The 13,572-nt window shown below is 39.9% G+C and overlaps 1 protein-coding gene across 6 annotated transcripts in view; it reads left to right on the top strand.

Annotated features, from left to right (window-relative positions):
- HELZ (helicase with zinc finger) overlaps positions 1-13,572 on the top strand; it is a 126,545-nt gene that overhangs the window by 61,465 nt on the left and 51,508 nt on the right. For 3 of the 6 annotated variants that reach the window (XM_083427187.1, XM_083427188.1, XM_083427190.1), the window contains 4 exons: positions 6,123-6,253; positions 7,004-7,183; positions 8,919-9,020; positions 12,040-12,218. In XM_083427187.1, coding sequence (XP_083283313.1) covers positions 6,123-6,253; positions 7,004-7,183; positions 8,919-9,020; positions 12,040-12,218 — 592 coding nt within the window. Of the gene's footprint in view, positions 1-6,122; positions 6,254-7,003; positions 7,184-8,915; positions 9,021-12,039; positions 12,219-13,572 lie in introns of all 6 variants that reach the window. The other 3 variants (XM_083427185.1, XM_083427186.1, XM_083427189.1) reach the window with 1 other exon arrangement.

The following is a 13,572-nucleotide window of genomic DNA, read 5'->3' as shown; positions in this document are numbered from 1 at the left end:
TTTGAAGGATGCAATTGCCAGACCTTTACTGAAAATAGCTACTTTTAGATCCATTGGATCTGAATAATCAGTACTTTTTCTACTTTTTTGATCAAGGTGATCAAGTGACTAATAGAGATGCAACTGAAGAAGCCTCTGGATTAAACATAATTATCTAGAGTCAAATGAGCCTGGCTTCATGGCTGTTTCTAGAACAAAAATTGCATTGATTGTCCTGGAGGTTGATCTCTAATGGAAGAAAAACAGAGGGAATGTGAACCTCACAGGAACCCCCCTAGTGCAGTCCTAGGCATGTCTACTTCAAAGTAAGCCCCATTGATTTCAGTGAGACTTACTCCCAATATAATATAGGATTGCTTCCTCAATGGTTTTCAGTACCATCAACTGTGATCATATGATATTCCTGGATCATCTGCCTGAGAGTATGATACACCACACTAAACTGATTGAAGACGCCCCCTCAAAACATGTTCTTTGAGATTCTTTCCCTGTGCAACATCTTCATAAACCACCAGTTACTTATTCCATGTGAGCTTGTGCTGTATATTTGGAAACTTCGGTTAATTCAACATCAGAACATTAACTTAATTTTGAGAGTGAGGTGAAAGGAACATGCTCTGGTCCAAGAACAACTATACTGGCTCCCAATCTGTTTCTGAGCAAAACTTAGAGCGTTGGTTTTGATTTTTAAAACCCTAAATGGACTTCGTGCAAATTAAACAAGACAATGCCTTTTCCACTCATCTTGTCTGTACCTCTATGATCAGTAGAAGATGTCTTGCTCCATCCATTGAATTAATGGAAATGAGAAGCAGATATATCACCTCTCTTTATAACTTCTTCCGTTTATGTTCTTTCCCCCATCCCTTCTCTGTCCTCAACTGTCAGAAATTAGTGAAGATCTTAAACTTGGGAAAGTAGGGTAGATGATTTTTTAAACTGTCTGCTCTGTGGCTTTCACTGCTTTATCATTCTGACGACTGTTTAAAACTAATTGGTATATCCTATTTATTTATCTGCTTGTTTTCAAACTTTTTGTAAAACCTTGCCAGGATTCTTTGGTGGGTATGTGCCAGAAAACAAAATTGATTAAATAAATAAGTAGGTGATGTATAAAAAATATCAATAAAGTTGCTTCCTTAGGGACTGCGGTCCGTGATACGTGTTTCAGTATAAACTATTTACTAATGCTTTATGTATTAACCAGTTCACTCAATTGGGATAGCATAGTTCTTCTTAAACAAAAACTGTTTGTTTAGATGGTAATGATAAACTAGAGAATGCATTGAAGATAGAAATGCAGTCTGTGTAAAACAGGAGTGGTTAAGTGTCGCCCTCAAGATGGTGCTGAATGATGGTGCTCTAGATGGTGCTGAATGACAACTCCCATCATCCTCAGCGAGCAAGGCCAGTGGTAAGGGTGTATGTGACTTATGTGGACCTCCAGATGTTGCTGAACGACACTATTCACCTTTGGTGTAAAATTAGATTTGACAATTTGAGACCCTATCTGCCTGCGGACTGCCTCGCCAAAGTGGTGCATGCTCTGGTTATCTCCCACTTGGACTACTGCAATGCGCTCTACGTGGGGCTACCTTTGAAGGTGATCCGGAAACTACAACTAATCCAGAACGCGGCAGCCAGACTGGTGACTGGGAGCGGCCGGACTTGAAAGACCTACATTGGTTCCCAGTACGGTTCCGAGCACAGTTCAAAGTGTTGGTGCTGACCTTTAAAGCCCTAAACGGCCTCGGTCCAGTATATCTGAAGGAGCGTCTCCACCCCCATTGTTTTACCCGGACACTGAGGTCCAGCACCGAGGGCCTTCTGGCGGTTCCCTCACTGCGAGAAGCTAAGTTACAGGGAACCAGGCAGAGGGCCTTCTCGGTAGTGGCGCCCTCCCTGTGGAACGCCCTCCCACCAGATGTCAAAGAGAACAACAACTACCAGACTTTTAGAAGACATCTGCAGGCAGCCCTGTTTAGGGAAGTTTTTAATGTTTGATGTATTACAGTATTTTAATATTTTTTTGGAAGCCTTCCAGAGTGGCTGGGGAAGCCTAGCCAGATGGGCGGGGTATAAATAATAAATTATTATTATTATTATTATTAAACCTATCTTTCATAGAACTGCAGAGTGCTGATACTAGCTGCAGATAAGCACTGGGAATATGATAAACGTTCAGCTCTCTGTACATTTTAGTGTCAGTCTGACATTGGTTGAAGTCAAAACCTTGTGCCATTTTATGTTTTCCTGGCAAGGATAGTTCCATTTGATGCCTTTAATTTAATACATCCTGTGGTTAACCATTAAAGAATTAGTCTCAGTCAACTGAATTAAATGCTTTCTTCATCATATAGCTTCTGTAGGTGTAAAGTGGCCGACACTGGCTGTCTAGTAGAAATAATTTCAAATGAAGGCCACAAGTGCAGATGGAAATAAATTCATTCTCACTAAAAGATATCACCAATGTCACGTTCCAATCAGTCTGCCGAAAAATTATGCAAGAATCATAATGTTTTCATTTAAGGTGCATAATTAGCCTAAATGCTGATTATGCCACTGGGCACTTGGGTTGTGTTTATTTTCTAAAAACAATAATCAAGACCACTAATTGACTATATCAGGAAATGCTACTGGAATACATAATTAGATGGGCCATTTATCCTGTCAAGTCAGTTTTCTCTTACAAGTTATTGTGAAGCTTAACTTCTTCATAGCATTCTTCCATTTTATTAGACACCAACATACAGTGGTGCCTCGCAAGACGAAAAGAATCTGTTCCGCGGGTCTTTTCGTCTTGCGGTTTTTTCGTCTTGCGAAGCAAGCCCATTGACGGAGTAGCGCTATTAGCGCTATTGGCTAAAAAAGGGCTAAAAACGGCTTTTTAACACTTGGGAGATTAGCGGTTTTGCTGCTAAAATGCTTTTAGCAGCTTAGCGATTCAAAATAAGGGGTTTTGGAGCGGGGAAAAAAAATTCAAATTTTTTCGTCATTTTTCGTCTTGCGAAGCAAGCCCATAGGGAAATTGGTCTTGCGAAGCGCCTCTGCAGACGGAAAACCCTTTCGTCTTGCGGGTTTTCCGTCTTGCGAGGCATTCGTCTTGCGGGGCACCACTGTATTTCAGTGAGCATTATGTTTTACAGTAGGGATGGGCAACTGGAGGGGGGCAAATATGGCTTCTTACATATATTTCCTTTGGTCCTCATTGTGTGGACCTTCCCATACAAGTCTTATTGATTCTACGTTAAGAAGTTGTGTCAACTTTGTATTTATTTAGAGGCAGGCAGGACTTTGCAAAGCCAGTGGGAGAGAGTGAAAAAAGAATTAAATAAATACGGTATAAAGGTTTTTTGTTTAAATTGCAGCCATACCCTTTTTATGGTGTCAAATTGTACTTGTCTGCAGGTGTAGTTAACCAAGGAAAGACTTTTATTCTTTCTTTTTTAATGTTAGGATAATAGTTTTGAAAAAAAAAAGGGTTTCTTTTCTAACAAAGCCAAGGCTTTTGTCTGCACACTCTATTACTCTGACTATATTTCTTGGGAATTGTGGTGCATAGAATGTTCTTTTTATTTTTGCTAAGTACATTGTGTGGTTTGACAACCTCACACACTGCCTTTTCATTATTCCTTTTCACAGTCTGCTTTGGTATTGTGTGGTAGTTTTTAATGTTTGGTTTAGTGCATTTATCAAATATTTGAGCCTTACTAACGGTTAACAACAATTCTTGATTTCTTTTGGGTTAATAAAATAGAGTTTTATCTTTCTTGGTCCCTTAACATATTTTATGTTTCAACTTTAATCAATAGATTAACTATTGTCATTCTAATAGTTATGGGGGATACTTCCGTGGTTAACAAGAAGACATTGATGAATGCTGTAATTCAGTAAGTCTGTAATTCAGACTTAGAAGAGATATCCCACAAATAAACAACAAACTATATGTGGGCATGCTTCTTTCGTTCGCAATCTCCTTGAGCACTGATTCTTAAATAGAGGATCAGTGAAGGAAAACTATGCCAACCTGATCCAGGTGAGAAACGGTGTGAGAAGGGACAAAAATAAATTTGGATTTAGCTTAATGGTTCTCAAACTCTCCCTGCCCCTATGGACCACCTGAAAAATGCAGGCCAGTTTTCATTCAATGCTGGCGTTGTATAACCAGTATTGTATTATGAAAATTGCTGCCCAGGGCCCTGTGAACCTTTTCATAAAGTTGGTCCTCATCAAAGAGTTTCTGTCTCTGTCTTTTCTTTTTTTTTGGGGGGGGGGAGAGGCAGAGTAGAGATAATATTGGGAACCACTTGCATGGTACCTTACTAGTCTGAGAATTGCTTCTAAGTCATGTGTTATCATCTCTTACTGCTGTTTATAAATTACCACTGTGCTTATTTTATTTATTTGCGTTAAATTGTCAGACTGTACCTCTTGTATTTCATGACCATTTGGCCTCCACTGTTTGCATTTTTCCCCTTTATACTTTCTCTCTTATCTCCTCTAATCTGTTTGCCTGCAGAGGAAAATACTGATAAAGTTAACCTGTATCACAATAAATCTGCTAGCCTTTAAGATGTCACAAGTCTCTTGTTTCATGTTGCAACTGTAATGACATCCCTCTGGAAGTCGCCTAATACACTATCTCAAACATGGGCTAGAGTTTTCACTGTTATTTTTTGACAATTTGAGTATGGTTGCTGTATATTGAAGTATTGGGTATAGCAATTAATAAGAAATCTGTAATTAAAGAGATTTTAGATTGTAGTGTTTGCATAAGAATCAACCTTTCTTTCAGCACTTTGATTTGGAAGATTTTTGTTTTGTTTTTGGTCATAAGCACAAATGTTAAATTAAAGCTGTGCACATTTCTAGCTTTCATGACTAACTCCCTGCCCAAGGCTTTGAGCTGCATTAATCCATTTTTTTCAATGAAAATGTCTGTCATTATTTGCTTAGTTAGTAAGACAATTGTTTGAACTAATTTTATTGTTCATTTTCAGACATAGGTTCTGGTTAAGATGCTGTGTTCTGTGCTGAAACATTGCTGAAGCCTAGTAATATTTTGGGGGGCTTTGTTATTTGCTATGAGTATACAGTAATTGAGAAGAAAATAAATTTTAGCTAGTGCTCAGCCAGAAATCACTTCTGTGGTGTTGAACGTGAACGGTTAATTCACTCTGTTCCCAACCTTTCCATAGCATTTCCACAGCTTATTGCTGACTTATCCTCCTTGGAGGGTTAGTTGTGTATATGATGGCTTATGTTGCAGTTTTGCTATCCGTGGACCATGCTGTATTATGTGTCATGTTCTTTGTATCTTTTATTTTTAAAAGGATATTCTGACTCTGTCAGTAGTCAGTACAGTGGTACCTCGGGTTACAGACGCTTCAGGTTACAGACTCCGCTAACCCAGAAATATTACCTCAGGTTAAGAACTTTGCTTCAGGATGAGAACAGAAATTGTGCTCTGGCGGCGCGGCGGCAGCAGGGGGCCCCATTAGCTAAAGTGTTGCTTCAGGTTAAGAACAGTTTCAGATTAAGAACGGACCTCCAGAACGAATTAAGTACTTAACCCGAGGTACCACTGTATATGTTTTTGTAGACCCAGGGGTGGACATTGCTTAAAGGTAATCCATCAGGGATGCGGCCAGAGACAAAGGTCGGTGAGGCCACCCCTTTTCTTTCTCACTTTCTGCCACTCTTTTCTTTTCCACCCCCATTTCTCCATTTCTCCACTCCCTGCCAAAATTTGACTGACGATCTTTGCTACTGACCTTTGCTATAGTTCTTCTATGAGAACACTGTATTTCATTTACCGATGCACAGTCTGAGTTATTTTTTTTTTTTTTAAAAACCACTTGTACAACTATGTATACAGGATAGTAGCCAAAACCACAAATTGTGTTACTATTACAAAAATGTTTCTCTTGGGCTTTCCATTTTTTTAAGTTTACATAAAAGCATTTAGGAAAGGTTTTGATCTAATCTGTAGAATTAGGTGTTGTGAATTTGTTGGAATATGTGATTGCAGTAGTTCTGTTTAGCCCAAGTCTAAAGCTATTTATTTCAGTTGCCTGTTTTCTGGCATACCTTTTCATTTATTACTTTTGTATGTACTGTAGGTTGAACTTCAGTTTCAGTTAAACCGCTTACCCCTCTGTGAAATGCATTATGCCTTGGACAGGATCAAGGACAACAGTATTCTCTTTCCAGATGTCGGCATGACGCCCACAATACCTTGGAGCCCCAACAGGTACAAAAATGCAAACAGTTTCATACCGGTCTCTGGTATATTTAAATTATATTGCATTCTTTGTAGCAGGTGCCTCATACATGCATCTACACTAGAAATGGGTACCTTCTGTAGGGTGCAGGAACAGGACATGAAGTGATATAGCAGGAAAGTAAACTTATCCTAGAAACCTTAGAAACAGGAAACTTTCTTTGTTCTCTCTAATATCAAAAGTCAGTTGTAATGAATTGCATTCTTACGGCAGAAGCAGCTTACCTTTGCCATTTATCCTGAATGTTAGCAGAGTGTGTAAACGGTATAATAATGTGGGGTTGATTTACCGTATTTTTCGCTCTCTAGGATGCACCCGACCATAGGACACACCTTGTTTCAGAGGGGGAGAACAAGGAAAAAAAATTCTCCCCCTCTCTGCGCAGCACCCCTTCAGCGAAGTGGCAGGAGAAACGGAGCCCCTTCCATTTCTCCTTCCACTTAGCTGAAGGGGCACCTACCCTTCAGCAAAAGGAACCCAAAGCCCCCAAAGGAACCCACTGCGCTTCAGAGGCTTCGTGTTGCTATCGCTGAAGCCAAGGAGCCTGCATTTGCTCCATAAGACGCACACACATTTCCCCTTCATTTTCGGAGCGGAAAATGTGCGTCTTATAGAGCGAAAAATACGGTAATTTTTCTTTCAGGCATGTCTTTGAGTAGTAATTTCTTTCTAAACCACAATGCTTTGGCGATGCTAAATGTCTGCTTTCTATTGTACAGACAGTGGGATGAGCAGTTGGATCCTAGGCTCAATGCAAAGCAGAAAGAGGCTGTTCTGGCTATCACAACACCACTCTCAATACAGTTGCCTCCTGTTCTTATCATCGGTCCCTATGGGACAGGCAAAACCTTCACTTTGGCTCAGGCAGTCAAGCACATACTCCAACAGCAGGATACTAGGTGAGGTGTCCCGATATATAGATATTTAATTGGAATGCAAATGCCAAACTTTAAGAGGAGGTTTAATAGTATAGAATCTCCATCCAGCTTAAAAAAAACCCCATCCATCATTGTTTTGTATATATATGTATATATATATTCAGGAAAGACCACTTGACAACTGAGTTACAGAATCTCTCAAATGTGTTATTTGCCAATGGATACCAGCAAAACAGGGTTACGAAGCTAATCCAAAAAGAAACACCCCCCAAAAACCAAGACACAGAAGAAAACAATGGCATAGCCCTCCTTCCTTATATCAAGGGCACTACAGATAAAATTAGCAAAATCCTCCATAAACACAATATCAAAACAGCCTTTTGCACCAACCAAAAAATAGCCAATATCCTCAGAAACCCCAAGGATAAAATTCAGTTGGAAAACCAAGGGGTCTATGAAATACCCTGCAAAGTCTGCCCAGCCACGTACATTGGACAAACAAACAGACGAATAAATGCACGTATCGCAGAACACAAGAATGCCGTCAAAAAAGAAGAAAAAACTTCCTCTCTTTTCCAACACATGAAAGAAACAGGACACGAAATTAATTTTGCAGATTCCAAATTGCTCTTTAATATGGAACATCACCACAAGAGAATAATCATGGAAGCCATCGAGATAGAGAAACACCCTCACAACATGAACAAGCGTGACGACACATCCCGCTTGCCAGACATCTGGAAATTAGCCCTCCCCACAAAATCTGACACCAGATCCAGAGGCACACAGAACGCCATCACCAATCAACCACACCAGACCCAAACCCAGACCCTCTCCACAGATAAATTACAGACACCATCCAGTAGCCAAACCAGGGTGGCACCTCCGGATGCTGCACCCCCCTGCAATCCCTACACAGATTTGGCTGGCACAGGCCACAAAACCACAGCTCGCCCCTATACACGAAGCCAAGCCAGAGCACAACCAAGTGCAGTACAGCCATCTTCTCAGAAAAACTCTTCACAAAGTTCAAGAGTTCAAGACACGAAGGCTTTAGCAACTAATCCACACCTAATGACCCACCTAAGTGGGATTCAGGAAATCACTCAAGAAATCACTCAAGATATCCCTCAAGTAATTAAGGAACAAAAGAAGAAAAGGCACACTAGCCTGGGAACCTCCTCTCTGCCCAAAACATTGGAGGCTATACACCACACCTCCTCAACAGTATTTATAGGAACTCAGACACTGAGATCCTGCTCTGTTCCAGTAACAAGAAGCCGAAAGCACCAGCCTGAAGATGACGAGTGAGACCTCGTCGAAACGTCGCCTAGACACCCCAACTTTTACACGGGAAGACACCCGAGGACACCAAAACCTGCATATTCAGGAAAGAACTCAACAGTAAAAAGTGTAGTCTCCCCTTAGAAGAATGAATTAAAATTGGCATCATGTGGAACAAATGCATTGCCGTATATTTAGAAAGCTGTGCACTGTGTAGAATTTAATAGCTGTCTTTATTTTAAAGCTACATTAGGATTGTGTACAATGTTTTTTTTATTATAAAAAACCCTATGTTGAAAGTTTAAATCTTCCCACAGAAATTAGTTAGAAGCATCATTAAGCCATAAAATTTGCAGACTAATTTCACTGAAAGAAATGTGTGAGGAAGATGGCCACTATTTTTTTTTGTACTGCTTTTGAATGATTTTCTGTTTCTTCATTGCTTTTTTATTTGCACCATTTATTCCAGCAGGATTCTCATTTGCACCCATTCTAATAGTGCTGCTGATCTCTACATAAAGGATTATTTACATCCATATGTAGAAGCAGGCAATCCCCAGGCGAGACCTCTCAGGTATTTTTTTAAGGCTTATTACGTATCTGTACAATATCTTAAGAAAAGGTGTCTATTCGAAATAGTTTTAAAAACCTCAATGCTTTTAAGTTTATTGGCATTTAAAAACAATGTTGCGTAACTTTGATACAGTAACTAAAATGCAAATTGGAGCAAAGTCAACATGTTTTTGTTTCATCCATTAAAGATAAAGACATCCTTTTTTAAGCTTTACATATGTGGATATATGTGCTTTTCTAACTGAACAAATTTTGATATGGTCTTCTAAAAAGCTACTAAGGTGTAATTTTAAGGCGTAATGTTAAAGAAAATTAGGTACTAATTGGATTTTGTTTGGGGGTTAATGGTGTTTTTAAAATCAGAGCAACATTTCGAGCAAATGGCTGAGACAAGAAGCAATATATTTTTTAACATCATACAAAATTAGTTCAGTATCAAGCCGTTTGTGTGTTAAATGAACTTGTCATAGATATTAGGAGAATGAGCAGAAGAAAAATCACACAAGATAATTTTATTCCTTCCTGTGGAGTCAAAAATGACCCCTTGGAAGACTTTGTGTATATTTGTATCTGGAATACCTAGAAATTTGCTTAAGACTAGATTTAATTTAAGCCGAGAGTTCATTTAGGCTGCAAATCCTGCTATTAAAATGTGATTGACCTCTGCATGTAGTCAAGGCAATAGTCTGTCATGGAAGGAAATGCTTCGTATATAAAATTAGACAAAATTTCATCTGAAATGACAACATTGTTCTAGTCCTGTTGCTACCTTAATACCAGCTCTAGGCTCCTGGCACACATTTTCATCTCCTTCTTTGACACTACCTTGGAATTACAATACTATCTTCCTCTACAACTCCATAGGAAAGTAGAGGGGGCAGAGCTGTCCTGAGACTTTAAATCCAAACCCTTCCCAAGAGCAGAAATCCCACTTAGTGATCCTTATCAAACAATTGGATACGTTTAGATAATACAGCTGAAAATTGACATTCTGACTGCTCCATAGGTGGGGAGTACTTTAGAAAAAGAAATCTTGGCATCTTCTCCCTCTGCATCAAGAATGGGGATTGAACAGAGCACATGCGCCAAGAATTGGATTTTTGTAACAAGATGTTGATCTACATACATTCCTAAAGATAACCCTGGGGAAACCTGTTTTGTTCGTACTCAGCTGAACTGGGGGGCTAGATGAGCAGTTTCATGAAGTCCCATTGGCTAGTCACTCCTGAGATTCTTTTTTTATTTCCTCTTTAGCATTTGGTTTGGCTCATTTGTTTGTGCAAATTCATGCTGTTCGATGCACACCTTCTCTCTGTGAGAGTCCAGAGCTCCACGGGAGAGCACATGTTTCCGTATGCAGGTGGTCACAGGTTCAGTTTCTGACATTTCTAGTTCAAGTGATCTCCTATAGCAGAACTAGAAATAGCTGAGACTCTGGAGAGCTGCTGCCACTTAAAAGAAACAGCACTGGGCAAGATAGGCCAAAGGTCCAGTGAAACTTCATGTACGCTGCTTGTGCCACACTGTGCTTTTTCTAATAGAGATACACCTAGAGATCCATTTTGCAACCAATCTAACCACCTCATGTTACATTCAGTTCCTCCTTTCTCTTCCACCCTGTCAACTCCAAAAGCCTCCTAGCTCAATGTTCTGTTCTCCATTACTCTCTCTGATCACTTAGGCTTCTAGGCACCCAGGTCTAATGGTCGTGTGGCCCTTTGTTGAGAATCATAGACTCCTTTGTTGCACATCATGGCCCACCATGTCTCCAGAGCATAATTAACCATATATCAGGACCAACAAGCTCCCCCTCAATTTGAAACATACAGGAGTTGCTGGATTTGGAATATCCAGCCAATTGTCCCTGTTAACCAGGGATCCACAGAGTCTGTGACAGCTGCTTTTGAATGTTTGTAATCCCATGTTGGAAGGGTTATAGATTTATATCCCATCTCCCCTTTAGCTCTGTAGCATACTGGTTCTTTCTCATTCACTTTATCTTCCTAACAAGCCTGTGAGGTAGGTTTAGACTGAGAGAGAGTGAGTGGCCCAAGATCACCATTCACTCATTGGTTGAGTGAGGATTTGAATCCGGGTCACCCCAGTTTTAGTCCTTGAACCTACTGGTTCTCTGGATTCTTCTGGGTCCGGTTTAATCACCTCGCCTATAAGAACATTTGCCTGCTCTTTTGAGGGTGATCATCAGATACCCTGGCTTGTAGAATGTCAGTTATCTTAGTTGAAGGTGGCTGTGGGCATTATTGGACCTAGTTATTCTGTATATAGAGTGCATCATTCAATGAAAAAATAGGTGGAAGTGAGAAAAACAAGTGGCAAGAGAAGGTGAGGAGGGAGAAGATCAGGTGTAGAAAGGAGTGAACTAACTAACCAAGGAGCAGAAGGAGGAGGTGAATGGAGGTGGAGGAAGTAAAGTGGGCTTGAGGGATGGAAGAAGGAGAATGAATGAAGGAGCAAAAGGTGGAGTAGATGGGGAGAAACTAGACAGGGGATGGCTGACAACACTGCTTCTGACTGAATCAAATACAGATTGCTGTGCATTTAAGTGTAGAACACTGCAATCATACACATGTCCATTCAGCAATAACACTCATTAGTTCAGTGGTTCTTACTGTCAGGTAAGTGGGAATTGGATTGAAGCTAAAGAGTAGCTGGTTACTATTTTAAGGTCACGTAAACAAGCCAATTATTTTCTGTTTACAGTAGTTCAAAACATGTTGATATATTACAGGCAAAGGGATTACCCACTTGTATTTGAAAAACAGATTTATTAGAGGATTGTGGTATTGGTATGCTAAAAGAATGGAGTTGAAGCATTTTTTAGCATACAGTCAGTTGTGTGACATGATACACCAAAGCACTCAGCTGATTTTACAATCGTTCACACACACACACATATGAAAAAACAAGAAAGTTATGGCTGTTTTACTCTTGAAAAAATTACTTTGTTTCCTCCAAAACAAATTTTTGGGCAAAAATTAAGATATTTTCTTCTATTACAGGGTGTATTTCAGAAATCGCTGGGTAAAGACTGTTCACCCAGTTGTGCATCAATACTGTTTGATTTCAAGCACACATTCCACCTTTCAGATGCCCCAGAAAGAAGATGTTCTTAAACAACGAGTAGTAGTGGTTACTTTGAATACTTCACAATATTTATGTCAGCTGGATCTTAAACCTGGTGAGGAAATGTACATGAAAAAGTATTTTAGTATTCCTCTCTTTGTGATTTAAAAATCATGTATTTGTGTGACTTTCTGTGCAAATTGGAGGAAGTGGGAAACAATGCTGGGCCCAGACTGTTCCGTGTCTCTTTATCTGTATAAAGCCAGTGTTTTTGTGTATGGGTGCAGGCAATCCTTGTTTTGCACAGGAGTTCTGTTCTGGACCCCCACATGCATCGGCGGGGCATGCGTAAGGCATAGCTGCCAATGTTTCCCTTTTTTAAAGGGAAATTCCCTTATTCCGTATAGGATTCCTCGCAAGAAAATGGAAAAGTTGACAGCTATGGCGTAAGCCCTCTCTGCCCCTTTTTGTGATGTTTCTGTGACATTTTGGGCTACTTCCGGGTTTGGCGCATTGCGCGTATGTGCAATCGTGCGCAATTTGGATGTGCCTAAACCGGGAATTGCCTGTACTCAATGGTATGGAGAGCAAGGACCTCTTTTTATTACTTCATATATGCACGTGACAAAACAGACAAATATAAAGCCCATTTAACTATTTGCAAAGCTAGTGTGAGTACTTGCATACAACTGTTCACAAGAGATAAAAATGTATGAGGCTTCAATTAAAAAGAATAGTCCACAGTTTTTTTCTTCTGTCATAGTTAATGAAAGCTCATTGCATAATCATAAGTGTTGAAACACTGGATAGAAACCTATACTATTGTACTCATCCCTGTTGTGTGATTTCTCAAAAACTAATAAACAAACAAATGTTTTATGCCTGAACCACATTTTTCTATTGGCAGAGCAAGGTTACCAGGTTGGTTGACTACATTTTGGTTGAAGGCAGGATGAACATTTTGGGAAGTAGGCATTTTTCATAATCCAGTTAGTTCCCTCCTTCAGTGAGAGCCAGTGCCTAACCAACCTGATGACCTTGTGCTATCAGTGGAAAACTACTCTTCAGGTAAGTGCCAACTGTATTTCCTTCACAGGTGAAAGATACTTTCCTTCTACTCTGAAAATGTCCTTTGTTGGACAAGGTGTTTCTGGTAGAAGAGATAACATTATGAGCAGATTTTACCATAGATAAGGATGAATAGTTTATTATAAGAAACATATTCTAACATGGTCCAGGAAATCCTCATGGATAAAATTCTGCCAGAAGATCACTCTTGATTGTTTAAAGCAGTGTTTCCCAAACTTGAGGCTCCAGTTGTTTTTGGACTACAACTCCCATCATCCTAAGCTAGCAAGACCAGAGGCTAGGAATGATGGGAATTGTAGCCCGAAAACAGCAGGAGACCAAAGTTTGGGAAACACTGGTCTAAATTATTCTACCTCTTTACCTTTGATCTCAACTTCGGT

This window comes from Podarcis tiliguerta, assembly GCF_965153285.1.
Source record: "Podarcis tiliguerta genome assembly, chromosome: 2".
NCBI classification, from domain to species: Eukaryota; Metazoa; Chordata; class Lepidosauria; order Squamata; family Lacertidae; genus Podarcis; species Podarcis tiliguerta.
This window is presented reverse-complemented; position numbering and strand designations above follow the sequence as displayed.